A 26864-nucleotide genomic window follows, 5' to 3' on the forward strand; every position below is an offset into this window, starting at 1 on the left:
AACTGCAGGTCCAACACAGAAGGTACCTCACAGCGTAGTTCTGCTACATCCACAATGATGAACATGCTCAGATAAGTCAAGTGCATCGCACACATTCTGGCATTATTCTGGCATTATTTGTTTCGCGTCCTCCCAGAAGGTGACACATGTAGTTCAGTCATGTCTTCAGTACATGGGACACCGTTGCCTCGTTGCAACCAACAGGTATGCAGGTTACTTTCCCATGAGACCCAGCTGGAGCCGCATCGTCATCAGCAGCAGCTAATCATGGAGGGATATTTGTGATTTTTCGACCACTCCCTGATTCAATCATAGTTTGCGAGCCTGCGCCAAACTGCTTTCTCATTAGAGCCAGGCATTGGATATATACGGCTTCAGCAAGGTTTACAATGACATGTCTCTGGCCAAAGTCCAGTCTAGATACAGTTGCTCAGACGGTCCGGGCTGATGAAACGTTCATATCGGAACAAGTGAGACTTCAACAGTAGCTAGTACTACATCAGGCTTCAGGACTTTACAGCGTTTCTCCAGCACACTTGTTCTCTCCGTCAACTCAGATACTACTTGAAGTACTATTTAAAGGCCATCTGGCTCTCACGCTCGGTCCCTCCACTCTTCATTTTCCGTGGTTTGGACTTCCACTCGTTACGCGGCAGGTTCCGGACCTCTCCGCAGTCTGTCCTCACGAGAGGGTCGCTCTGGAGGTAGTGGCTAGTGCAGCAATCAAAAGGAATCGAGTTCTTTCTCAGACGTCGACAAACAGTTACTTTCGTTGTGCTTGACTTCGCTTCCACTGGGGGAAAGTAGTCACACTCCAGGACCACGACGTGCTTGCTGCAGCCCACACTATTTCCAATGATACTAAAATATTCCCTCGTTCAAGCTCATCTCGATATGGCATGAATAGATCAACTTCATCAAGTTTCTGCCTTCCGGTTCGGAAAGGAACGTATGGAACGGGAGCCTTAGCTTAGTTCCATCTCTCGTCGGCTGGTGCATTCAGAAGAGCAGCGCTTCGGCATGACGATACAAGCCAAATCAAAACAACTCTAGCCAAAAAAACTAGCTCAGTGTTCGTCAGGCAAAACGCGAAAGTCTCAAACTCAAAATGGTCGGGAAGTGTGAGAATTCTAGAAGGTCCACTTGCCACGTCTCGAACCCAGACAATCTTTGACTCTTTGTGCAAGTCATCTATTAACCGATGAATAGAACAAAGATAAGTGGTTCTTGAGCTACAACTTACAAGTACAGCTGTAGTTCAATTTAGAAATTTTAGTTGTAATGTTACAGTGCTGGCAGGCCTTAGCACTTATATCAGCTAGCACTGAGCGCTCAGGACTCAGGAGTCAGGACACAGAATGTAGGCGGACGGCGGTCGACCCAACGACTGGGCCAGGATTTTCCAGGATTACGTCAGTTTGGCAAGGAATTGCCAAGGATACGATCATTCAAATAAATAATTAATTTTAATTCAAATTCTTGTACTGCAGTACGGGCCCCGGGGGGGGGCAGTGACAACAACAAAACATATTTTGAGTTTCTTCAGTACGAAGCTCGAAGAAGAAGGGTGAAATGGCGTATTGAGATCGATCGAAAGCGCAAGCCCCATCCTGAAACGCCTAGCTTCGCTGGCTTGCAGCCCTGGTCCAGCGCATCCTGTGGGATAAAGTTTGAGCTGTTAGTGTTCCTCTCATCGGTTGCTTTCCCGGATGCCAAAGATCATGACTCGGAATTGTCCAAGGGAAACTGAAATTGTGTCCATTGAAGCCGGTAAAATTTGAGACGGTGCAATTCTCTGGCTGTGCGCCATATAGCAACTCCCCAGATGTGCACAGCTGACAGACACAAACGAGCTCACAAGCCACCGTCATCGCCAAAACACTTGCAACTGGTTTGGTGACAGGTTAGTTGAACTAAAAATAACAATAATTACCAGAGGGTATAATTATTATAAACAGAGCGAAATGGTGGTGAATGTCACGCAGTAAATAACACTAGTAATAACATAAGTTCACAGTGATACAGGGAGCGAGAGCACACATAGCCTGTAGTGTAGGCTGTACAGCGGCCGCCTAGTCAGCATGCTGTTGGTGCAGTGGCCAGGCCACTGTCGCGACATGTCTGAACGGCGGACAAGGTTTCTGGCTTCTTAAGCCTATCTAGATTTACTGACTGAGGCAGGGTGGCAAGAGAGAAGGAAAGAGAGCAGGCAACATCACAGGTTGGGAAGTAAAGTCATTGCAGTGATACTTGTCTAAAAAAGTGCACGCACCACACATTGTAGATACCTCGGGCTTCGTGAATCTAACACAGGATAGCAATACAGAGTAACTAGTTACTGCAGTGTTGTGTCACATTGGTGACACATCACAGACAATTACACACCTAGGAAAATACCGTGATGATGATGAGCTGTGTTCTACATAAGAACCAGTCCTACAACTAAGAATAGCTATAAAGCCCCAGGAGCATATGCATGAACGGGGCTTTTAGACGAATATTGTCACAGGGAGTAGGAATCAGACAGGCATTTCTGACTCACGATGATACCAGGAATTCTTGAAGAGTGAGTGTCCTTGCAGGCCACTTGTACAGTGCAGTGGAGCTAGTTGCAATTGCGACACTGCTGGCTAGTAGAGGCAGGTGCAATTGTGGCAGTGCAGGATAGCAGAGACGGATGGTTGAACTATAGCTTCTGGATATGCATTGTGCACTGTTGGAAGCTTTACTTGCATTGTTCTGCATCAGCCGATGGAGAATTATGCCGCTAGTCGAGGAGGTCCTGGGTGGCACACACCTGCTGCTGCGGTTTCGTTCACCCACGGGTAGTTGCAGTTGATAAGGTTGACTGGTTGCGTTGTAGCTGACAGTGTTGTGTGGCTTGTGCTCCGAGCTGGCTGTGATAAACTAGTTATGCTGTTGGCTTATGTCGGGCGTTGAGCTTGGCATTAGGGTTATTGTCAGACACTTGGTACACAAGGGTTGTAGCACCCTGGTAGCCTTGGTGGTGGATTGGCTGAGGGTAGGCCACACGCTTGACTTCTGGCATAGGGTTTTGCGTGGAGGCATATGTCCCAGCTGATGGGGACACCATGTGCAGAGGAGAAGTTGCCATCGGTATAGCTGGTGGTGATACTACCGTGATACCTGACACTGGTGGAAGAAGGGACGGTGGTGACAGTGCTGATAGGACTGCGGGCTGTGTGCTAGCAGGTTGAGGAGCAGGGGTCAATAGAAGGACTTGCTGTGGAGCAGCAATGGCTACGCTACTCTTTGCAACCCCAGGTTTTGTGGTGGTGAAGATGATGGGAGCACCAGTGAGGGTTGTTGGTGACTTCAAGATGGATGCTGGTCCAAGTGTGCTTGTTCCTGTTCCAGACAAAAGCGCAAAGAAAGCCACACGAGGAAAGTACTGTTGTCGCAGCAATCAAACACAAAGACAACTACACAAAGAAAGCCGCACATGCATTAATATCTCAGGCTACATGTGTGATTGCTGCTCATGCACTGTTGTGCATGCAGAGGCAGCGTTGGCAGTTGTCACCACTGTTCACAAACGAACACTTGCACATTTCCATAGTTGACCTGAGCTCTGTGCACAGTTGCGACTGGATTTCATTAATTTTACTCAGCTGCTTTCACAACAGACAGTGAAGTGGCAAGGAAGGTGCTGCGGAGGTGTAGTACCCTGCACCTGGGTGCTATTCTGCACCTGGTTGCGATTCTGCACCTGGTTGCGATTCTGCATCTGGGTGCTATTCTGCATCTGGGTGCTATTCTGCACCTGGGTGCTATTCTGCATCTGGGTGCTATTCTGCAACTGGGTGCTATTCTGCATCCGGCTGCTATTCTGCATCTGGGTGTTAGCCCACATCCCACATGCACAACTGTCATGCAGATACTAGACCACTATGAAGTACACAAACACACAGTTTGGAGTTATGGGGGTGCTGGCTGCGAGTGAGGCAATGTGGCTCAACATAGAGCACGAGAGAGAGAGAGAGAGAGAGAGAGAGAGAGAGAGAGAGAGAGAGAGAGAGAGAGAGAGAGAGAGAGAGAGAGAGAGAGAGAGAGAGTGGCTCAACATAGAGCACGAGAGATTGAGTGGCTCAACATAGAGCACAGAGTGATTGAACGAGTTAAACCATTGTCGTTAAATGGGAGGTATTAGTTAAGTCTAAAATCAAATTTTCACGAGTAGTAGTCTTCGGGGTGCTGAGTCGAATAGTCTTGGTCCGAGGAAGCTGAGACGCTCCCTTCCTACTTTCTTCCCAATCGAACTCGCGCACTTCCACCGAAACTGGGTGACTGCGCCCTACTAGACTACAACATATGGACCAATCGCGGCCATCCGTGCTTTTATAAGAACAAAATGGCGCTTTTAGTGACATTTTGCATACAAATCCTCATCTAGTAGGGCGCCGTCACCCAGTTTCGGCGGAAGCGCGCGAGTTCGATTGGGAATAAAGGATGACCGGAAGGTTTCAGCTTCCTCGGACCAAGACTATTCGAGTCGGCACCCCGAAGACTACAACTGCTGAAAATTTTGATTTCAGGCTTAACTTCCCCTTTTAGCGTTGTGCCAGCACCCAGTATTTTGTTGTGAAAATGGACCGATAGTGGAAGTCCTGGTTATAGATAATGGTATGGGTCGGATGGCGGGAAAATAGTTCAGAAGCCAACCACTTCTGCTGAGCAAGAAGCGCCAGAAAACAACAACTAAACAGTTTGAGCTCTTCAAACTGGCGTGATATACAGTGTATGCTCGATGGTTGAGCTGTAAGTGTGACCCAGAGCCAGGACAGGCGCACAGCCCTGTGTACCTTATACTTGCATGCTGCACGCGGAACGCAGACAGGCGCACCAGGTGGCATATTGGGTGCTCCAATCAGTGCAGCGTGCGCAGACGTGCACGAGCAGTGCATGCGATATACATGTATGTAGATTTGCCCAAAGACAAAAGGACATGGTTAAGTAAGTTATAACTTATATAAGGAACCATGATGAGGACAGAAGCAGTGAGACGGTCTGTGCATGTGATAAGCGCTAACAAGGATTAACTGCATTGACCCACACCATTCTGCATCTGGGTGCCATTCTGCACCTTGGTGATATTCAGCATCTGGGTGCTATTCTGCATCTGGGTATTATTCGGCACCTTGGTGATATTCTGCATCTGGGTGCTATTCTGCATCTGGGTGCGATTCTGCATCTGGGTACTATTCTGCTTCTGGGTGCTATTCTGAATCTCGGTGATATTCTGCATCTGGGTGCTATTCTGCATCTAGGTGCTATTCTGCATCTGGGTGCTATTCTGCATCTGGGTGCTATTCTGCACCTGGTTGCGATTCTGCATCTGGGTGCGATTCTGCATCTGGGTGCTATTCTGCATCTGGGTGGTATTCTGCATCTAGGTGCTATTCTGCATCTGAGTGCTATTCTGCGTCTATCTGCTATTCTGCATTTGGGTGCTATTCTGCACCTGGTTGCGATTCTGCATCTGGGTGCGATTCTGCATCTGGGTGCTATTCTGCACCTGGTTGCGATTCTGCATCTGGATGCGATTCTGCATCTTGGTGTTATTCTGCATCTGGGTGATATTCTGCATCAGGGTGCCATTCTGCACCTGGGTGATATACTGCACCTTGGTGATACTCTGCATCTGGGTGATTTCTGTATCTGGGTTCTATTCTGCATCAGGGTGCTATTCTGCACCTTGGTGCCTATTCGGCACCTCGGTGCTATTCTGCATCTGGGTGCTATTCTGCAACTGGGTGCTATTTGAATCTCGGCGATATTCTGCCGCATCTGGGTGCTATTCTGCATCTGGGTGCTATTCTGAATCTGGGTGCTATTCTGCATCTGGATGCTATTCTGAATCTCGGTGCGATTCTGCATCTGGGTGCTATTCTGCATGTGCATGCCTTGCTGCCTTAGTTGTGTCACTCTCACACTGAGAAAAGCTGAATACTGGATACTGTGGCAAGGGGGCAAGGCCTCAAACCCGTCAATGATCCATGCTGTTGGCATCACCAAGTCAAGTGCATCTATTGCAACTAGTCTTTTCCCCTTTCCTCAGTCTGCTCCCAGCCTCTTGCCATCTCGCCACTCAGAATTCCTGGACGAAGGGGATTGACATGGCACACTGAATAGCTTTACCGGACAACAAGACTCAAGACACGAAGGAAACAACTACTTGGTCATGACCAACGGAAGATGAAGACTCTCTCTCTCTCTCTCACTCTCTCTCTCTCTCACTCTCTCTCTCTCTCACTCTCTCTCTCTCTCTCACGCACACACACACACACACACACGCACACACCTTTGACCTTTGACGCCCATCGCCGGAGGCGATGATAGCAATGCTACGGCAGATGCCATAGCAACTTGTGCTGGGATTGCACCATTCAACAGCTTGCAAGGCTGAAGAATTGACCGTCACTATTCAGCCTGGTCTACACCATACAGCTATTTGAAGTGACTTTTTCTGGCCAGTGAATCCCTATTTTTGGTCTTTTTTCACTTTCACTTCTTTTTCACTTTTTCACTTCACACGCACACACACACACACACACACACACACACATACACGCACACAAACACACACACACACTCACACACACTCACACACACACACTTACACACTTTCTCTCTCTCCAACAGTAACATGCGCATGCACGAACAACAGGTACACGTGCACATAATGAACTCGTGACGACAAAACTCTCTCCTCAGAGTTAGAATTGTCCCTGATTCAAATGGTAGAACAAAACAAAACAAAAAACACCAGCCACTCAACAACACCATACCAGTCACCCATAAATAAATAAAACATCTGCCTCCTTTGTGGATTACCGTAGTGACGCACATTTAAGCGCATGTGCCTATATCCGGGCATAAGCGCACCCTCACAAATAAGCGCATGGGCTTATAAGTGAACCTAAATGCAGTCCATCACGCGACACACGGACACCACAAAAACACCATGTTCACATAGTTTAATGTGCAGTGCGTTATCGCAATACTTTTATAATTATGCAAGGTACCACCAGTACACTAGCAACTCAAGCGCATGTGCCTATGTCAGTATGTGTGAGACGAAACGACCCAGTCATGCATATACGCATATTGTGCGCATCACACGCATGTACATGACTGTACACTTCGCAGTGTGCCACGCCCAGAGATTTTCCTTCCTGGCTCTGGCTGCACATTTCAGTCCTTCATTTCGAGTGACTCGATCAAGTCCGCCGGATTTGTTGCAGGGTGGTTGTAGTTGCCAAGTGTAACGTTCTCGACAACACCTTGTTTTAGTTTAGAAACTCTAGGGGCAAAACGATTTGGTCGCTATAGCTGACGGTGGCCGGACCGTCGTCAACAGCTGTATTATCACGGAGGATTGTACCCTGAGCAATTTGTAGGAAACTCTTCATCCAGAAGGCAACGCTCACTTCAAAAGCACTGTGTGTGCTGTCTTCATCGAAACCGGGTCAAGCCGCAACGGTGCTGACAAGAGTGATAATGCTGAACTCCACTTGGAGTTCGGACGCTGATTCTTTTTCTTTACGTTGGAGCAACAGGAAGGTGTAGTTCCTGGCCCGCAATGATCGCTGAATGATGTGTTGATGTGCAACGTCTCGGAGCTCTGCTCGGTGCCTGAGTATGACCACGGTCCAGTTTGACTGTTCCCGGCGGTATGATCGAGCTGTCGATGGAGAATGCTACTACGCCTGTTTTATTGACCACACATTTTGTATCTGGGCTGTGTACTGTACACAAGTGCACAACGGTAATTAGATCTGGTGCATGACATGCATAAGTGTTATTTTTCGTTGGCTGAGAGTAGTGAATGAAACGAAAAATGTATTTTTTTGCCAGCATTTTCACCATAGATACGGCACCGTGGATTGCATCAGCTGGTTTTTTGTCAGTGTTCTCAAACTTTTCTCTTCATCGTGGTCTTTCTCTTTTCGTTGTAGTTTCCTACCCGCCCTCCCCTTTATTCTCACTTCGGGATAGGTCCTGCAGGCTACGTTTTGTTCATTTATCTTATGGGGTTATTCTAACCGGTTTTTCCTCAGGGTTGTGCCTCCGCCGGGGTCCTGAGGTTTTTTCCGCCAGCTTCGGGCTGGTTAATTTTCCGGCGGCCTCATTCACCACAGTGGTTCACTTCTTGCATCATGTTGGTCTGGTACATACGTGTACATGTATATGCGTGAGGTGGCAGGCCCTGCTTCTTGCTCATGTATACACTACGCTGAGCTCTTCCATCTTCCACCGTGAGTGAACAAAGACCACACTACTACTGTGACCTGTATCTTTCTGTTGTGTGTGGGTGTGTCTGCGGTGTACGCAGAGGCCAGCTAGCTGGCAAAAAATATCGGCAAAAAAAAGAGAGCCGACTGAACGACCGGTATTTTTCTGGCCATGTTACCCGAAACAAAGACTTTTTCGGTGCGGCCTGATGTCACACAAATCCCCACCACACCGACTGATCACACAACAACTATAAAAGAGTCAGACGACAAATCATAAGAGAAACGAACGAACTCCCCTGGATCTGCACATGCCTCTTGTTATCCTCACAGGAGGACAACATATTGAAAAATGAAAACCCATATGCTCTATGTGAATGCTTTTTTACACTCGATGAGCGGAGCAAACTAACTGGATATGATGAACCGAAGACGAAATCTCTTTTAACCCTTTAAGAGCCACAGGAAATTTTCAAAATTCTGCATTTTTTCGTGTTCCTTGGATCATAGCTTCAGTTCTACTCACTCAATCCTCACAATCTAGGGCTTCCTGGAAAGGTCTCCGCGAGAGGAAGAGAATGAGGTCGATCATGATAGCCAGCACACCGTCTAGCCAGCGCTAGATCGCAGCGACAGTACGAAAAATGCCCCAAATGCGTCCAATTGCGTCCCACTCCAGATATTTCATTTTACTCGATCGTGGAGTTCCAATTTTTTCGCTGTGTACTCTTGACAATATCAACAGTGAAACCCGTGCAAATTCGAGTAAACCAGCGTGGCGAAAAGTCTCAAAATTCTCAATACTAAAGTCGCACTGCGCGCTTTTGAAATTGCCGCGATCGCGGCTCAACTTACGAGTGATTTATCTCAGGAACCGTGGCTTGCAGTGCTTCGCGGATTGTTTCTCCCGACAGGTGAGAGTTTTCTCTTCGCCCTGGATATTTCGATCACTGGATTTGAGCGAGATTGGACTGAGTTACGATCTTTTGAAGTTTTGCATTCAAGTATGGGGCGGCTCTTAAAGGGTTAAGTTTACTCACACCAGCAACACGCATACGCACCGACAACACATACATGTACATTTGATGTACGTAAAATAATGAACTACTTGTATGAAATAGTGGTTGCGACTTCGGCGATGGTTTTAGGAATGGGTTTGCTTTGCTCCCACACTGAACTACTTGTATGATACATCAAATGACCTTTGCTCCCAAAAGAATGTTATGCCGACCACTCACCGTGCCCACTATCCCAGTGCTGCTGTGACATCACCATCTGCAGCTGAACAGGACTGAGTGCAGTGTTGTTGGGCATAGTCGGCGATTGGATGGGAGTTCGTGTGTGGCTGCTCAGCTGGCTCTGTGGATTGCCGATCTGCATGGTTGAGGTTGATGATACTGCTGTGCCCGCTGTCACAGTGACGGATTCAGCCGCTGACTGGCCAACTGATCCTAGCCTTGAGCGATTGGGACCGTTCGGAACTCGCCGACGCTGATTAATGAACCTGTCACACAGTCGGGTTGGGATCAAAATTGTTATCACTCAACAAGCCATGAACTTCAAAGGAGAATCGAAGTAAAATGTGATAGTGTACGCCAGTCTGATTGATACTGAAAGCAGAATGAGGTTGGGTTGTAATTCAGAGTTCCAGACAGAACGGCATTCTTCCGGCAACACTGCTTACCAGTTAAAGTTAGAAGACTTAGTGTTCTCATTGGAGGAATTACAGGCAAGTGAACAGTAGGGAATGGCAACCAGAAGTACCAATACATAAGTGATAGAATTGGATTATTATGAAATAGTGAGAAGTAACGAAGTTGGTTGTTCCAACGAGGAAGACACGCTTCCTGCCGAGCTTGACACTTGACTGACTCACGACCGCCATTCGGAGCACACGAGGAGCACGTCGAACCGTCCACTCGGCAAACCTGCAAGAAAACACCACTCCCTTTCTTGCGGGTTTGCCGTGTGGAAGGTGCGATGTGCTCCTCGTGTGCGCCGGATGCCAGTCGTGAATTATTCAAGTGTCAAGCTCGGCAAGAAGCGTGTGTTCCTCGTTGGAACAACCAACTTCATCAATAATACCGCCGAAGTCGCAACTTCTAAGTTAGTGAGAAGTTAGTATAAACAAAGGATCTAATTATGGCGGTGGAAATACAGCCTCGGAGGCAAGACATTTTTATTTCTCACTATTCCCAATAATAATCTACTTGTCATATTCTTATACAGTCAAGTACCTTCCTTGAGTGTTTTCGAGGCCATCTCATAAGAAGGATTACCCGCAAATCAAATTCAATCAAGAACACAATATTATACGCGACTACAGAGTAATTAATTAGAACCTATCCTGCACGAACAAATGGGAGCTGAGAGAAAGTATAAGAACGAAAACATCAGGTGGAAAAATATGAGATAAATTTACCACCAGCAAGCAACCGTGCAAACATGAAAGAACTACTGATCTAAATTTGCAAACAATATCAGTATGAACAAATTCTGCTTCTGCTTTATATATACACAGGACTGATCTAGTGGTAAATATGTAGATGGACTGCAAAACATGCAAATATCTTTGACTACGCGAACGAGACCAAACGAAAAAAACAACCATCAGTATAACTAGAACAAAAATCACTATTCTGCAGCAGATGGTTAGCCGACAGCCGAATCATACACCCCCTATAACCACTACCAACATCAACATCATCTTCTTCACAACCAAGGTCATCAACGGAAGTGTCTTCAACATCAACGTGAACATCATCTTCTTCAGCAAAGGATATACTTTCACGGATGAACAGGTCGGTTTCTTCATCTTGTAATTCCAAAACATGCACTGGTCTTGGTAGTGGTTATTGGGGGTGTATGATTCTGCTGTGGCTAACCATCTGCTGCAGAATAGTGATTTTTGTTCTAGTTATACTGATGGTTGTTTTTTTCCGTTTGGTCTCGTTCGCGTAGTCAAAGATATTTGCATGTTTTGCAGTCCATCTACATATTTACCACTAAACCACTCCTATGTAAGCAGAAGAAGAATTTGTTCATACTGAAATTGTTTGCAAATTTAGATCAGTAATTCTTTCATGTTTGCACGGTTACTTGCTGGTGGTAAATTTATCTCATATTTTGCCACCTGATGTTTTCGTTCTTATACCTTCTCTCAGCTCCCATTTGTTCGCGCTGGATAGGTTCTAATTTATTACTCTGCAATTGCGTATAAATATTGCGTTCTTGATTGAATTAGATTTGCCAGTAATCTTTCTGATGAGATGGCCTCGAAAACACAAGTAGATTTTGCTCATGGTTTGTGTACCGAGTGCTTAACTTACTGGTATTTCATTGCATTATTAATATTGTACTAGTACTTATGGTTGTAATACAGTAATTGAGTAATAATTGCCTGTGAGCAAGAATTTGCTTTGGATTTTTCTATTCGTTTTTCCGGATCAGGTAATCATGGATTTTTTCAATAAAGTTCTTTGAGTACTTCAGGTTGTCGTTCCTAGGTTATTGTTTACGTGTCTATGATTACTCTGGCGAGAACACCGCTTGAAACCGTTTAGGAATAAACACGCTAGAATAATGTCATGGTGCCCGGCTGCTCTCAGTATGCCTCTTGCTCTATTCATTGCGATAATTTCTCCAGTAGCTATCAAAGAAAATAATGAACGTACAGGTCAGCAACGCAGGTGACAGCATCGTGCCGTGATGCACACAATGTTGGCAACTTTGCCAATGAAGCATTTCGGATGATATACCACGCATGATGACATAATGAATGGCTCATCCGACCGAGCCGCATTTTGGACTGCTAGGATTTCACATCATTGTTTTTTTTAAACTCATGGACAGCCAGAATTGTGAGCTTTGCATCTTTTTGTATGCACATCACTAGCATCAAAACCTACGCTAATTTGCTGGTCTTTGATAAGCAGGTGGCATGAGTATGACCTTAGCCGACTGGTGAAGAATAATGCAAGAGAAAAAGTGGGAAGATGAAAGTCGCTCACCAGTTATCAAGCTGCTGATTGGTCATTGTAAAGCCAAACTTCTTCTCCGATTTGGCAATAAGCATCTCCTTTTCCTGAGCAGTAGGGTATGGGTTCTGTGAGAGAGAGATAGAAAACAATAAAAGGGAGAGAGAAAGAGAAAATTAATAGAAAGGGAGAGAGGGGCAGACAGAAAGAGAAACTAAAAAGAGAGTGAGAAAGAGAGATGAAAAGAGAGAGAGAGAGAGAGAGAGAGAGAGGGGGGGGGGGGGGAGAGGGAGTGAGAGACACACACACATACGCACATACACACAATGGTAGAGAAGGAGCGAGAAAGGCAGAAGAGAAAAAAAACAGGGAAAAGCAAACAGAGGGAGAGAGAGAGTCAGAGAAAATAAAGCGAAACCATCCAACCTACGCCACACTCTGTCAGCATGTATGCATAGTCTGACAATGCAACAGGTCGCAACTTATTGTGCTACTTTAACCCGACTGTTCTGGAGCATGAGACTAATATCTGACATTGCGACTGTAATGTTGGAGATGCCAATTAGTCCAAGTTACATGCTGCTGAAACTATAGTTTACTACACGCTGTGATCAAGGCATAATGACAGTGGTCGCATGCGGGCAGAAAGTACCATTGATCTCAGATTGAAAGGAAAAAAAACTTATCACACGTGCCCTTGTTGACCTGACTGGATGGTAGTGAGTCCAATGAGCTGATTATAACTCACTGATCATAATCCACCCAGCTGATCATAACTTTATTATTTTAAGCGATGTTTGGTCTTTGGCTGCCTAAGTGAGCCTGATCAACTCACCGCCCACCAAATTTTGGAGCTGCGTCACACCTTGTGTTTATGTGCAATTGGCCATGGACTGACCACCGCATGGAATGTATTGAGTTAGCAGCTACACATCTTAGTCTTGTGAGCTACTTCTACACATTTAAAAGCTATTGTGACTTTCGGCAATACTGACCGAGGCGCTTAGTAGTTTGTGAGCTCTACAATTTCACCCAATTTAAAAAAACTTCCAAAAGAATGCCCTGAAATGATGTGGCGCATATTTCCCACATGGAAAGAGAAAAGGACCTACAAGTTACCAGTTATGACTCCAGTCTCTCCGGAGGCGTGGGTTCGAATCCCACCGCTGGTACCAATATAATAGCTGGCCCCGGAGGCAATCACACTCACTCCAGTTAAACACTCACGTCGTAGTTTACCAGTAGTTATCAGGAAAGAAATATTATACACACTTGGAATGCAAAGAGAATAGAAGGCAACAAGAAAGAAGAAAGCAAGGGAAGAAAAGTCCGGTAACCGGCAGCCATGTTGTAGGTCATTAACCAATCAGCAATCTACTAAAACCGGGCGCCGACGAAATTCTAGAAACATTAGCATAATTAACCAATCACAGTTCACAGCTTTGGAACATTCTGTAACATTAATACTAGCAGCCAATCACAGTTCACAACAGACAGTCATACGGGTAATGTGGGGAAATACGGGTTTAGCCATACACGACTCATACATTACTCACGAGCGACTCACGGAAAGGGTACTAATATGCAGATACAAAATACGCAAGGAGAGAAAAATGTAACTAACTGCCCATCTCAGCTATTACACAACAACCTTCCAACTTGGAAGGCTCAGGTGCGGAATTATATTATCTCGTTACCGTGGTGGACTGTTAGTCATAACTAGTAACGTATAGCTCCTTTTCTCTTTCCCCATATTACTATTGGCTCAACATCCGAGTTTTTATATTTCAGACAGGCGGTAATAAAAAACGGGTGCTAGTAATTTCCGAAAATACGGTACAGTCAACTTCGCGAATAACGACAGAATTGCCATGCCCAGAGCAAAGTCCCATCTAACTGTAATACATATAATGAGACTTCGGGTAGAAGGACACTTTGCGAATAAGGACACCTTTCTGATGCCCCGCCTAGTGTCGTTATACGCGAAGTTGACTGTACATCCATTTTACGCTCGGGCTAGAGTTGCCCAGTGTGGGATTATGTAGATGGGTGTTGGCAATGCTCACCTCTTTGTGTTTGCTAAACCACTCCTTCAAGTAGCTGGTGACTGTTGGTGGATGTCGAAACGTCGGTTTCATGCGACCCTGCTCATTGTCGAAACCGGGGGAGATAAGTGCCTGCTCTCCATCTGGGGGACTTCTCTCTTCGTATCTGGATACACTGGTGTCATCAGCACTTTCATCATGGGTAACTTCAGCCCGTTGCCTGCCATCCAGAATATGGCTTGCACAGATCCTTCTCTTAGCGGGCAGAACATTGGAACTGCTCGCGTTATCAGCTGGCGGACGGTCGGAATTCGATGCATGTATGCAGGTGAACAGAAAGATAATGCACACACACACACACACACACACACACACACACACACACACACACACACACACACACACACACACACACAAAGACACACACACAAAGAAACACACATACACACACAAAGACACACATACACACATACATGCCCACACAAAACACACATATCTTACATTATGCACTTGTACTCAATACCACTAACGGGCTAACCACATGGAAATAAGTTGGCGACAACATTGTCCAGGACCCAGTAGAAAGTCCAGGACCCAGTAGAAAGTCCAGGACCCAGTAGAAAGTCCAGGACCCAGTAGAAAGTCCAGGACCCAGTAGAAAGTCCAGGACCCAGTAGAACGGATTCGAAGCAAGAGTACAAGCAAAAGTACTAGCAAGAGTACATAACCCCCCAGGCCCAGAGTGTGCAACACCTGATCCAGCTCTGCATAGGGCCATGGTCGAACGGAATCGGATCTTTGCGTCATAATACCGTAAACATCTGAGGGGAACCCGGGGAGTTGCGGAGACTCTCGGATCAAGAATAACGGTGCCCTGCCTCGAGACCGGCCTTGCGCTGGTGTGGAGTGTACGCATGTGTACGCAGGCAACATGACCGACATCATGTGACCCATAGACACGGCAACATAACCAACATCATGTGACCCATAGACATGGCAACATGACCGACATCATGTGACCCATAGATACAGGGATTGACTGGAGTAGGAATCAACATGCCTGTCCCCTACGGTCATGTGATGGATTCGAAACCACTCAATTGCATACAGGTACACACCTCTAGGATGGAGCTGTAATTGACTGGGCCGGTTCTCCAGTGAATCAGCTGATCTCTTCCCGACCTGCTCACGCCGGAACAAGAAATCATTACGCAAAGTGGGAAAAAGTCATAGTGTTATATGCATGTAGATGTCAGACAAATGGAGCAATGCGGGGTGGTAACACTGAAAAAAGCAGAGATGCCCCGAGTAGTATTGCTGTGCTGTAGGTGTGTGTTCGCCATTGTTTTGCACACTGTGCGTGCTACCAAGAGTCCATGATCCCCCAGAAGACTGTGCAACTGGGACGGGGTTGTGACACGGCGTAATCCGTGATGTACATCATGTTTCGGGTCGGACTTGCGTCATTCCGTCGACGCGGTCCGCCACGGAGATACTCTACCCTACTCATGATGTCACACTATGACGTGCAACACGGATTTCGCCGTCCCAGATCTGAACAGTGAAGTTGCGCACTCTGGGGGATTATGGACTCTTCGTGCTACCTATGCACCCGCTTGGTTGTATATGTACACATAAAATAGTACCCCAAGGCAAAGCCTCGGTTCGTATTACAGGTTTCTATATGATAGCCATAAATCTGAGGTCGAGACCTCTTTCTATTTATTTAAAACCATCTGATAAAGAGTCCCACACACACAAAAGCAACCACAACCCAGAGGATTTCTTTAAAAAAAAAGGTGTCGTTATCAACAAGTGGTGGAGTCAGTTTTCACAGAATTTTTCAACGGTCGAATGCTGCTGCTTACGTTCTTCTTTATCAACTGTCAACATTTCACTTTTGTCTACATCGACAAACTAGAATTGCACTGAATGAGGTCCACTGCGCTGTGGTCAATGTTGTGTGCAGGTCTAAAAAAAAGACAGTTTAAATCTCTTAAATAATTAGGAGAGTGTCCGGGTGTGTTGGCCAATAATCTTTTTCAGTCTAGGTAACGTGGGCTTCCACCGTCTGCAAAAATGTGAGTGGTTTTCAGAAATCGATTAGCGCAAACTAACTACTCTGTAACTTGGTTGATTGATTGTCTTTGGGCACCATCATTCACGTGGAGGCCAGCCAAGTTGTTTCCGATATGAATCATTTTGTCGCAAAGGAAGCCGTGCATGAAAGTGGATTTTGTGCCAGATCCACCCATGACAGCAGCGTTCAGAAAGGAGTACGGCCCAGGGATGCATTGCCATCGCATCTTCACCGCTAAAAAAAAAGAAAAAAGTATGTCATGTGTGAAGCACAAATAAAGGAATACGGCGGCAATTCGGGGTTAAAATTCTAACCCCGCGGCAAGCTGATGCTGCTGCATTATGCACATCAACACACACACTCACACACACACACACACACACACACACACACACACACACACACACACTTGACATCGGCAAACTGCTGGCAGCTGTGAATGAAGAAGGCAAGGACAAAGGCTAGAACTGGAATGCTAGCAAGACCAAAGTGACATACAGTTTGCAGCCCAGCAATCCTCTCCACTATTATCGGCAGGTGGTATTAGATGATGCTCTGAAAGACGCCTGCAAGTTTTAAAACCCAGGTTTATTAAAGGCAGTGGACGGTGACAGTTCTGACAATGGCAAGACCTGGATTGCTAGCGCTAAGAGAAAGACACTACTAGCAGACATATCCGGCCTCCGCAGTGCAAAGACAACCACTTATCACACGGGTTGAAGGTGCGGCTAACAAAAAGCCCTTACATGGCCCGTCATTACGTATGGTGTGGAAGAGCGGACATTGAGGATGGCAGATGGGAAGCGTATTCAGTTGGCTGAGGTGTGGGTAGAGTGTTGTGGACTGAGCATAGATCTGACGAGAGCATCTAAGAGCAATTACGCATATATCTCACCTGTGTGTGTGTAACTGTACTGCGGTTCCGTATTTGGTCATCCTTGTGGTTGTCTGCTCATTTGTGATTCAGTTTCAGGTGGCAAAATGAAGGATTGCCGCAAGCGGAGTAGACACCGCTTATACTATTTTGATAATAAAGTGTCTTGGACTGGGTTTTCATTTTCTCTTAATGACAACACACGCTGCTGTGCGGATAGGGAGGCTTTAAGCTGCACACTGTTGTTCTACGGCTGAGGTGCAATATGTCATGTGCAAGGCAACGCTGTAATGATGACAATGATGAGTGAGAAAGGCCGGTCGTCCTGGCTGAATGCTGCTCCGTGCGCTGGCGGGATGGAGCAATCCTACGAAAAGTCAGACTTCCGTGATGCTTTATGTATCTGTCATGGACGACAGCTGAATGGTTGGTAGGATACGGTAAGTGTGTTTGTGTGTGTGTGTATGTGTGTGTGTGTGTGTGTGTGTGTGTGTGTGTGTGTGTGTGTGTGAGTGCGTGCATGCGTGTGTGCGTGCACGCGTGTGTGGCACTGCCTTGAGCCCCGAGCACGCACTAACATGCGCCTCTAGTGGCTATATGATTGCACGTCAGAATGAAGTTGACGACCTCATCGTCACTCTTCCGGGTGCCGGGGACAGGTGTAGAGGACATCGGGATAAGGCAAAGTCATTAACGTGCAGCGGTGAAGACCTTCCATCCCGGTGGGAGTTCTTTGAACAGAAATACAGAGGCTCAGCTGGACGTCCGGTCTAGAGGTTTTTTGGTCGTGGCCACAGCATACTTATTTCGATGTGTAGATCACTCTTATCGCAGCATTTGTGTAGCCTCAAACACAAGCCCATGATTGAGCCAAGAAAATCCAATATGCCAGCCGTATGGTGGACGTTGAGCGCTGGTCACTCGCCCCGCTCAGCTGGTGTTATCAACATACCATTTCGGCAGGCCTGAAACGACTCAGTTTCTAAAGTCTCTCTTTGTAGAGCGTAATCATGATTCGAAGTGTCCCGTAGTCCTAGGCATACTGCCCACCTGCCTCTTGTTTTGTCTATGGTGTTGGGCCATTACTTGTTTCCCTGGTTGCCGCAGCTCCTACAACAGACGCCACATGAATTGACCAACGAGCGGCCAGCTGGGGCATTATGGCCGAAAGCTCCGTTGCAATATTTTGTTGTGAAGTCAGTGGCAGAGCAGAGTGGACCAGACGAGTCGGTGAAGAAGGAAGGAGAAATGACAAGACGAGTCGGTGAAGAACGAAGAAGAAGTGGCAAAACAAGTCGGTGAAGAAGGAAGGAGAAAAGCAGGACACTTCTGCAACACCTACAGGATTGATCAAACTGAGCTGCTGATACGAACCATTGACCAAGCAGCCCTGACTGGAGTGAATGCCCAAGCTAGTCTCTCGTTAGTCAGATGTTGCTCATTAAACCTGCTCGTGTCACACTCGCGGCTACCAGTTTCGTGGTGCACATCGGCATCAGTGAGGACTCCCGCTGTCGATCCCGTCGACGGGCGGACAGAGCAGTCTGAATCCTGAGCGGCAGCCGAGCCTGCCGCATAGGCAGATCTTGGCGGTTGGTCTCGCCTCGCCTGCACACGAGGGACAATGCAACCATGACAACCATGATCGGCATCTCACTATGCCGCACAGTATAGTTTCCAGTAGCATCACCATGACAACCATGATCATCTCACTATGCATCACTGTTCAACCATGATCATCTCACTATGCATCACTGTTCAACCATGATCATCTCACTATGCATCACTGTTCAACCATGATCATCTCACTATGCATCACTGTTCAACCATGATCATCTCACTATGCATCACTGTTCAACCATGATCATCTCACTATGCATCACTGTTCAACCATGATCATCTCACTATGCATCACTGTTCTCGCTTTCCTGCCTGGTCAGTAGTAGTGGCATTTCCTCGTAAGGTTTACGCCGTCTGTGCTATGTGGTGTGTTCCTCCACCAGTGAGCGAGTCAATAGCTCTCTTCACACTATTCTCACGTTTAGCAGCTTGCACATGCCAGTGTTCTATGTGGAAAGCGTGCAGTTGCACCATTTCTGCTGTAAAAATGTATTTTTCTATCACAAACATTTTCGAGAAGTTGCTCTTGTCCGGCGCAACTCTGTAGAACCTATCATCGTGGTCTTTGTTTCTCCCCATCGTGAGCATGATTGCTCTGGTAGACCACTACTCCATTACTGAATAGTTGCCCTGTGAGTGAAAAAGGCTATTTCATAGAACAAGTCGCCGGTGGCAGTGTGGAACGAGCAGGAAATACTAATAGTGAGTATGACATTGTAGTGTGGTCGTAGCATAAATACACCTATTACAGTAGTCGTACACTCACCAGTACTGATCCTCCGGTCTCCACTGTTCCTGGCATAGCATCGTATCCCCGAGGCTGGTACACCGGTGCCTGCTGCAACGGCTTCACACTATTGATGATAGCACTGGACTGCTCCAGGAAGTCTTTCTGAATGTGACAGATCTGCTGTTGCATGCGTCTGTGACATTGCTTGTGAAGCTGAAAATGCGACAAGACACAACGCAATCCATTGGTATAACGCCATAACGATGTTTGCTCGTCTTCAGATACACTGAGATCTGTTGCTGGTAAGCAAAGGCACTTGCAGTCAGGGAAAGACATTGCCCAATGTGAACTAGGCAGTACAACAGGAACAAAGAAACAATTTCACAAATACCGTGCACACAAAGCATAGTAGGCCGGCATGAACGGTCTGCCTTTCACTCTGGCAACAAGTATGCATACTTCGGGACAATGGATCGGTGTAGATGTCTTGCCCTCGTGACATGATCAACAGTGCATTCTAGCAGGGCCGAACACCCTAAAACCCAGGTTCTACTCAACGGAGAGTAACATCTGGCTAAGGTTGATGTTGACCGTTGATGAGCTCCTAATTCCATGTTGGATGGATTGCCGCTCCTTCACCATAGCAATGAGATCCCATCAAGTACAGAAGAGCGCATGCTCCAGTGGTTCTCTATTCGTTCTTGTCTTTCCACTCTTGTCTACTCTCTTGTCTAAATACTTCTTCCATATAATTATTCAATACTACAAAACCCTGTGTTCTAAGAGTGTGAGGGGCCTGCATTTAGCCGGGAGCTAACAGACTCCTAACTTTCTCGCGGAAGTATTTCTGAACCTCACAACGCCTGCCCGTCACCCAAAGACCGCCTAGCGATCTCACTGGCCCATTGCCCGCCATCCTCCTGGCACCTCCACCCATCTGCTGCACACTGCCTCCCCATCGCCTCTTTCCGTGCTTTCATGCTTACACCTGCCTGTTGCCCACCACCCTCCTGGCACTTCTACTGTCGCGCGTTGGCCAGCGCCAGCTTTCTCCCCATACCTTACACCAGATTTAGCGCTAAATTTGTTCATGCTTGTGGCCCTATGTGTTTATAAGCATACTGTTGGGTAGACCCGAGTATCAGTTGTCTGATGATTGCCCAACGGCATGAAACTCAGAGTTACAACCAACCTGGACGTCCTCCGCTGAGTCTGCAATGCACGTTCTTCTATATTATTGCTAGACGGGAGAAGTTCAGGACTTACATCGAGCAATGTTCTGCAGTTGTCCAGTAAATTTGACATCTCATCCAATATCTAGACAAGAAGAGAGAGAGAGGGAGAGGGAGAGAGAGGGAGAGAGAGGGAGAGAGAGGGAGAGAGAGAGAGAGAGAGAGAGAGAGAGAGAGAGAGAGAGAGGGAGAGAGAGAGAGAGAGAGGGAGAGAGAGAGAGAGAGAGAGAGAGAGGGAGAGAGAGAGAGAGAGAGAGAGAGAGAGTAGCTTGGCATGTTTGCGAGCATTCTTAGATTCACAAGGCGCTGAAAGATGCTGCTGGTGTGAGACCTCCTTGCAGCAGGCATTTTCTCATGCTCGATCAGCTGGCGCTAAGGCACAGAAACGTCAGAAGGACTACTATGATGCAAGGACAACCAAGCCACGGTTTGCGATCAATGACAAGGTGCGCTTACACAACCCAGCTGTGAAAGCAGGCACCACGAAGAAGTTCCGGAAACCATGGACGGGACCGTACCGAGTCATTGAAGTGATTGATGATGTGGTGTATCGCATTGAGCATTGTCAAACTGGTAAGATGCAAGTAGTTCACGTCAACCGTTTAAAACCGGTTCGAGAAGACGATACCAGTGTCAATAGTAGTGCTGATCGGCCCCATCCGTCTCCATCAGCAGTTAGCTTTCCGGAACCAGTAGTCGAGTTCCTACAAGTTCCAGTCGTAGCACCAGTAGCACCAGTTGCACCGCAGCATGCATATGGTTTGCGAAACCGTAACAATATTCAACCTCCAGCGCGTTATCGCTAGGACAATGTGGTCCTGACATTTGTGTACAGTCTTCATTAGGTAAATTTGTATCATACTGTATATAGTTCTATAACTGGAGGCATTTTCCAGTTATCTTGTGTTTTTCCCTCTCCTGCACTGACTGGATTTATTTGATAATCACGAGGACGTGATTCAATTTGGGGAGGGAGTGATGTAACACAGTGCATATTGCATATTTGGGCATGCCTCATTCATTGTACCTTGTATGGAGGGATGCCAGTGGTTTGGGAACAGTAGATCGTGTAGTTTAGGTTCGAGCCACCTTGTTGTAAAGCTTTAATCTTTTTTCTTGTTTTCATACTTTTTTAGCAGGCATCTGTTACTTGACATCATGCATGACTCACTGCATTCCTAGTTGGTGCAGTTGCACCACACCTGTAGTCATGGTAGTCACATGCATAGCTCCTGATTGGACAGAGAGCACTCTGGCCAGGTATAAGTAGGGCTGTCACACTTCAGTTCATCCTCTTCCAATTCAGTCTGATTCTGAGTCTACATCTGATCTACAACTGAACTGTGACCTACTTGTGAGTTTGATCTGATGATTCTCCTTGTCTGCTGCCTGGCCCACTGAGGCCAGGCTACACTCATTCCATTCGTCAGACACAGCTTCAAAATTAGCACCCGTCCAATTCCAAGTGGTGACATTATGTTATTTCATGCTACATCATAACAGTTATTTCCCATTCAGTGATTGGAGATTGCTATGAGATTCTGTCACACTTTCTGCAAATCCTTAGTTCCATAGAAATCCATAAGGGTAGACAAACAATGATCTTACAGCTTGGGTTATGTCATCCATTCCTTCCTTGACCTTCGGAGTATGAATGCGAGTCCTATCCTGTAGGCAAAATACATCAGTATATGGCTGTATTGGTTGACCTGCAATCAGCCAGTGTCATCTCGTGCCAAAAAAGCGTGAAACAAGACTTGATTTTGTGCGCAGTTCTTTTCACCTTGCTACTATTTCCATGCTTTGTAGAGTTGCCCGGCATTTGAAATACCCATGGCAACTGGTGGGTAAATCGTCCAAACTGAATGCAAACGTGCCTGTCGTCGAGTACAGCCGTGTGAATCCACACAACCACTTTTCTCGTGAATCACTAGCTATAAAACGTGCATGTGCCTGTCGTGTGAATCGCCTAATATGTGCAACCGTAAACGCCAAATTCAGACCAATCCAGAGTATAGCCCCCCCCCCCCCCACCCCAACACACAACTAGTGTGTGTGTGTGTGTGTGTGTGTGTGTGTGTGTGTGTGTGTGTGTGTGTGTGTGTGGAGGGCACCAACACACAGCCCCGCCATGGACCCAAGCGTGGTTGGAGAGATGTGGCAGCTTCAGACCTGCTTGCGACCTGTATCCCGGAGGCGCAATGGTACCACCTTGCTCAGGAGCGGAGGACTGGCGCGAGCGTAGCCGTCGGAAGCCAAAAAGTCAGCACCAACCAAGAGTGTTCGTCTGTGTCTGCGGCCGCGACTTTCGCCGTCCGAATGATTTATCCCGACAAAAGAACTACTGCCTCGCCTAATAGCTATCATCGCCTTTGGCGATGGGCTTTCCAAAGGTCCAAATGTGTGTATGTGTGTGTATGTGTGTGTGTGCTTGTGTGTGTGTGTGCAGATACATGTAATAGTGGGGGCTCAGCTGTTGTGTCCAGAATGCAGGCAACTGCAAGGTATCAAAAGTCACACAACATCACACATACAATCATGTAGATATGTACATTGTGGAACTGGGCCGGTTACATGTACATGTACAGTGATGCTCAATGAAATCCAGTCACAGCGTCACTCAAGTATACGCCGGGCTTTGCGCAGCCGACCGTACACCTGCCAACACTGGGCTGCGAAATGGTGCAAGGCGCAATCTTGAAAGAAGCGACTGGATTTCATTGAGCAGGACTGTAGTTTGTTGATGAACTCTGTGTGTGTTACCATGTTCAAAGAAAATGAAAATAACGGCATAAGGCTTTTGAGGGGGGAGCAGGCTGTTTGGTTTGGTTTTTATTATTTCAGTTCGTTGCCTCAACACCACAAAGTACAAATATCAAGAGGGACAAACGAAAAGAGAAAGTAAAACAGAGCAGAAAGGAAGATGCAACTGGAAGGAAAGAAAAACGGAGAACGAATGTGGACTGGGCGGCTTTTTGAATCATTACTAGAGCGGGGCAAGACATGAACAGAAGGGGCAAGTCCGTCGATATTCATGTTTAAAACTTTTGTCGTACTCGCTGACTGTATAAGATTTGGTTACGTTGGTGGACAGTTAGTCATAATTCGTAACATTTTGTCCTTCTCCTTTTTCACCATAATTTAATTGGCTCACCATCCGAGTTGAGTTTAACAAATTCCAAGCCTTATTTTATTGCTTAAATACATTTTCAAAAGGGAGGGATATAGGGATATAGCCAATTTGTCGTCATTTAGAGCGTGCAAAGGTTCTGTAGAAAATGATCTAATGTCTTCAATTCGTTTGAAGTGAGTAGGGAGGGCATTCCACATAAGGGATGCTCTGGAAGAAAAGGAAATGTACCCTACCATGGATTTTAACAAGCAAATTGACAAATTGTTTGTTGTAGTTCCACGAGTTGACCGCTTAGAGGTAGGTAAAGGGAAAAGACTGCATAAGCATGATGCAGGCTGAACAATACGACAAATAAACGTAAACGTAAGGAAATGATAAATGTATTGTTATTCAAGGTGTTTTATTTGAAGAGAAGCAAGGGGTGGAACAGCAGCATGGTATGAAGCACAGCAGGTAACTTGTACAGCTCGACGGAACAAAGTAAACAATCTCTCCCTGGACTGTGCTGATAGGTGAGATGCGTAAACAGGGAAACAATGCTCAAAGTCAGGCTGCATCACACTAAGCAGGTACTGGCGACGGGCAAATGCTGCCATTTGGCGGAAGGTGCGTCGCAACGCGACTATCTTGCGTGACACCTTGCTGGTGAGGTGATCTACGTATGGAACAAACGAGAGCTTGTTATCGATAAGGATACCAAGGCAGCGAATTACACTCACTTCCCTTAAGTTAGTGCCACCCAGCTCAACAAGAACTGGTCTTTGTACGTCAGGAGCATACGACGGCAAGATCCTCATGACCACGGTTTCGTCAACATTAATTAACGCTCATGCCCAGTAATCTTAGTTCACTGTGTAGGTTAGCGAGAGCCGAGGACACGACATCGGCGCATACTATTGAATCTCGTGAGGAAGCGTACAAAGTCTTGTCATTGGCACACATGAGCAGCTTTGCACCGCTCCCTGCAGCCAGGTCAGGTAAGAGTCGCACATATCTGTTAAAAAGGTTGGGACCCAAGATTGTTCCCTGCGGAACCCCTCGGGTTACGGGGAGAAGAGATGATGTTCCAGTGGTAGAGTCTATTTGAAATGCACTACGGTTACAAAAAAAAACCCACAGCAAACGCAACAAACTAGTTCACTCGTGAAATGCTTCGATTCAGACAAAGGCCAAAATCACGTCTGAACTTGAATTTCCATGGTGATGCAGTCGTGTTTCAAATGATACTGAACAGTCGCTGATCAAACACGTCTGAGCTGAGTCGTAGAAACGTGGAAACAATCGGCCGTAGTCTGAATCGCCCAATACTTGCAGTGTGAAGTCGGAGCACGTGTATTTCAGATCAAAACATTAGCGTTGCAACTAAAGTGAAATATCCTAAACACAGATGCACATACAGGCAGTACTTGCCGATAAGATCTGGCACTGTCCGTGGGCTTTCGTCGTCGTTGTGATGATCACCCAGCGAGTTCTGCTGTGCGGATCCGTGTCGAATCTCGATCCGGCAACGTTCACGGGAAAACTCACCATCATTTTTGGGTGGTGATCTTCATCGCAACTACTCTTTTTGCGATAGCTTTGTTTCTTTTGTTGAGACATAATGACGGTACGGGGAACCTAAACACATGCACACGCTCGTCATGAATGGTACCCCCTGGGTAAAGATGACACCACAGGATTTACTTACATCGTACTTGCCCAGCTCGAGACGAAGGAGGCTTTCCATTTCATTGTGCATGACTTCAGGGTGATCCTGTCCGGGAATGCGATCGTGACTGTCGGCTAACAGTTTCAATAGCGGAAACAGCTCGTGGCTTCGAGGCAGAAATCAAGAAAAACAAGACAAAGATGGTCGTTACAGTTTCTGTCTGTACCCAGCCTTACTAGCAAATACTAGCATGGTCAGCACAGTAGGCCTAGCGCATGATGATAAGCCGTACAATTGTAAATTTTAGGTATTTTGGCGTCATCGTGAATTTTACGTTCAATGCAACGGGCATTCACCGGGCACACACGTCAGCAGCAGCTAGATTCTAGCCTCTATCTAGCCTTCTAGAAGGAAAGGCCTAGAATTCTAGGCAAGGATAGTTGTCGTGGCCGGATGTGGTGAGACGCGCGTGCAGGTTCGTGAGGGCCTGATCTGTCGTTTGTTTCGATCTCCGCCTTGAAGCAGCACACGCGCACTCACGATTTCGAAAGGGACCATTACATTTTTGGCATTAGGGGAAATGAAGAGTCCGTTGAAGGGCGCGATGAGTTGCGTGAGGTATCTGATCCTGGAAACTGATCCGTGAGTGGAAAGACCTGCTGGTAGCCCCCACCCACACATATCATGGGACAATGACGTTAAATTTTCTTTTACGGTATCACTGTCATGGGGGAGGAACTGAGCAGGATGAACATCATACTCAGTAACCAGGCTAGATGACCTATTCAGGTACAGATGCATTGGCTCGGACGAAGTCAATTGGACGAATGTATGCAAACAACTGTGAACATGGGTAAATCTCTGAAAGTGAACTGAGACTCGATGAAAGTTCAGGCAACATTTGATACCAGCAAAACAGAAGCGGAACAGTCGGAGTTATTTTCAATCAGTGTCCTACCATACACTACCATACGAACTGTTCATTTACTAGTACATGTGTGTTACATCATGATTGTGTAATGCTGGAAGGGGAAACTACGTGGACTCACACTGTCACAGCAGCACGGAGCTGGTCTTCCCTACCTTTGGAATGCCTTGCAGTCTCTGTATTTTTCCGATGTCATCCTGGCGTGGTGGCAATCCGTAACTTTCACGTCTTATTAGTGCCAAACCCGAGACTAGCACTACCCGGCAAGAGCAGTGTTATCACTTATCAGAAGAAGAGAACAACAGACGTGGTGAGGAAGGATTCATGCAAGTAAACTTTAGA

General features: G+C 46.6%; 1 protein-coding gene across 3 annotated transcripts; it reads right to left on the reverse strand.

The window, feature by feature from the left end:
* Positions 1-1889: 1889 nt before the first annotated feature.
* On the reverse strand, positions 1890-26864 carry LOC135805342 (iroquois-class homeodomain protein IRX-2-like). Of its 3 annotated transcripts, none has more exons than XM_065319363.1 (10): positions 26678-26850; positions 25634-25760; positions 22422-22481; positions 20848-20898; positions 19618-19794; positions 15396-15459; positions 14299-14570; positions 12266-12360; positions 9494-9759; positions 1890-3369 (listed from the first exon to the last, which is right to left on the reverse strand). In XM_065319363.1, the coding sequence occupies exons 1-10, from the start codon at positions 26716-26718 to the stop codon at positions 2912-2914; spliced, it is 1611 nt and encodes a 536-aa protein (XP_065175435.1). In that variant the 5' UTR covers positions 26719-26850; the 3' UTR covers positions 1890-2911. The 3 variants fall into 3 exon arrangements, with proteins under 3 accessions (XP_065175435.1, XP_065175438.1, XP_065175437.1); XM_065319366.1 differs by lacking the exon at positions 26678-26850 and adding an exon at positions 25353-25563 and having other exon boundaries at positions 25634-25743; XM_065319365.1 differs by lacking the exon at positions 22422-22481 and having other exon boundaries at positions 26678-26864.

Source organism: Sycon ciliatum, chromosome 1 (assembly GCF_964019385.1).
Source record: "Sycon ciliatum chromosome 1, ocSycCili1.1, whole genome shotgun sequence".
NCBI classification, from domain to species: Eukaryota; Metazoa; Porifera; class Calcarea; order Leucosolenida; family Sycettidae; genus Sycon; species Sycon ciliatum.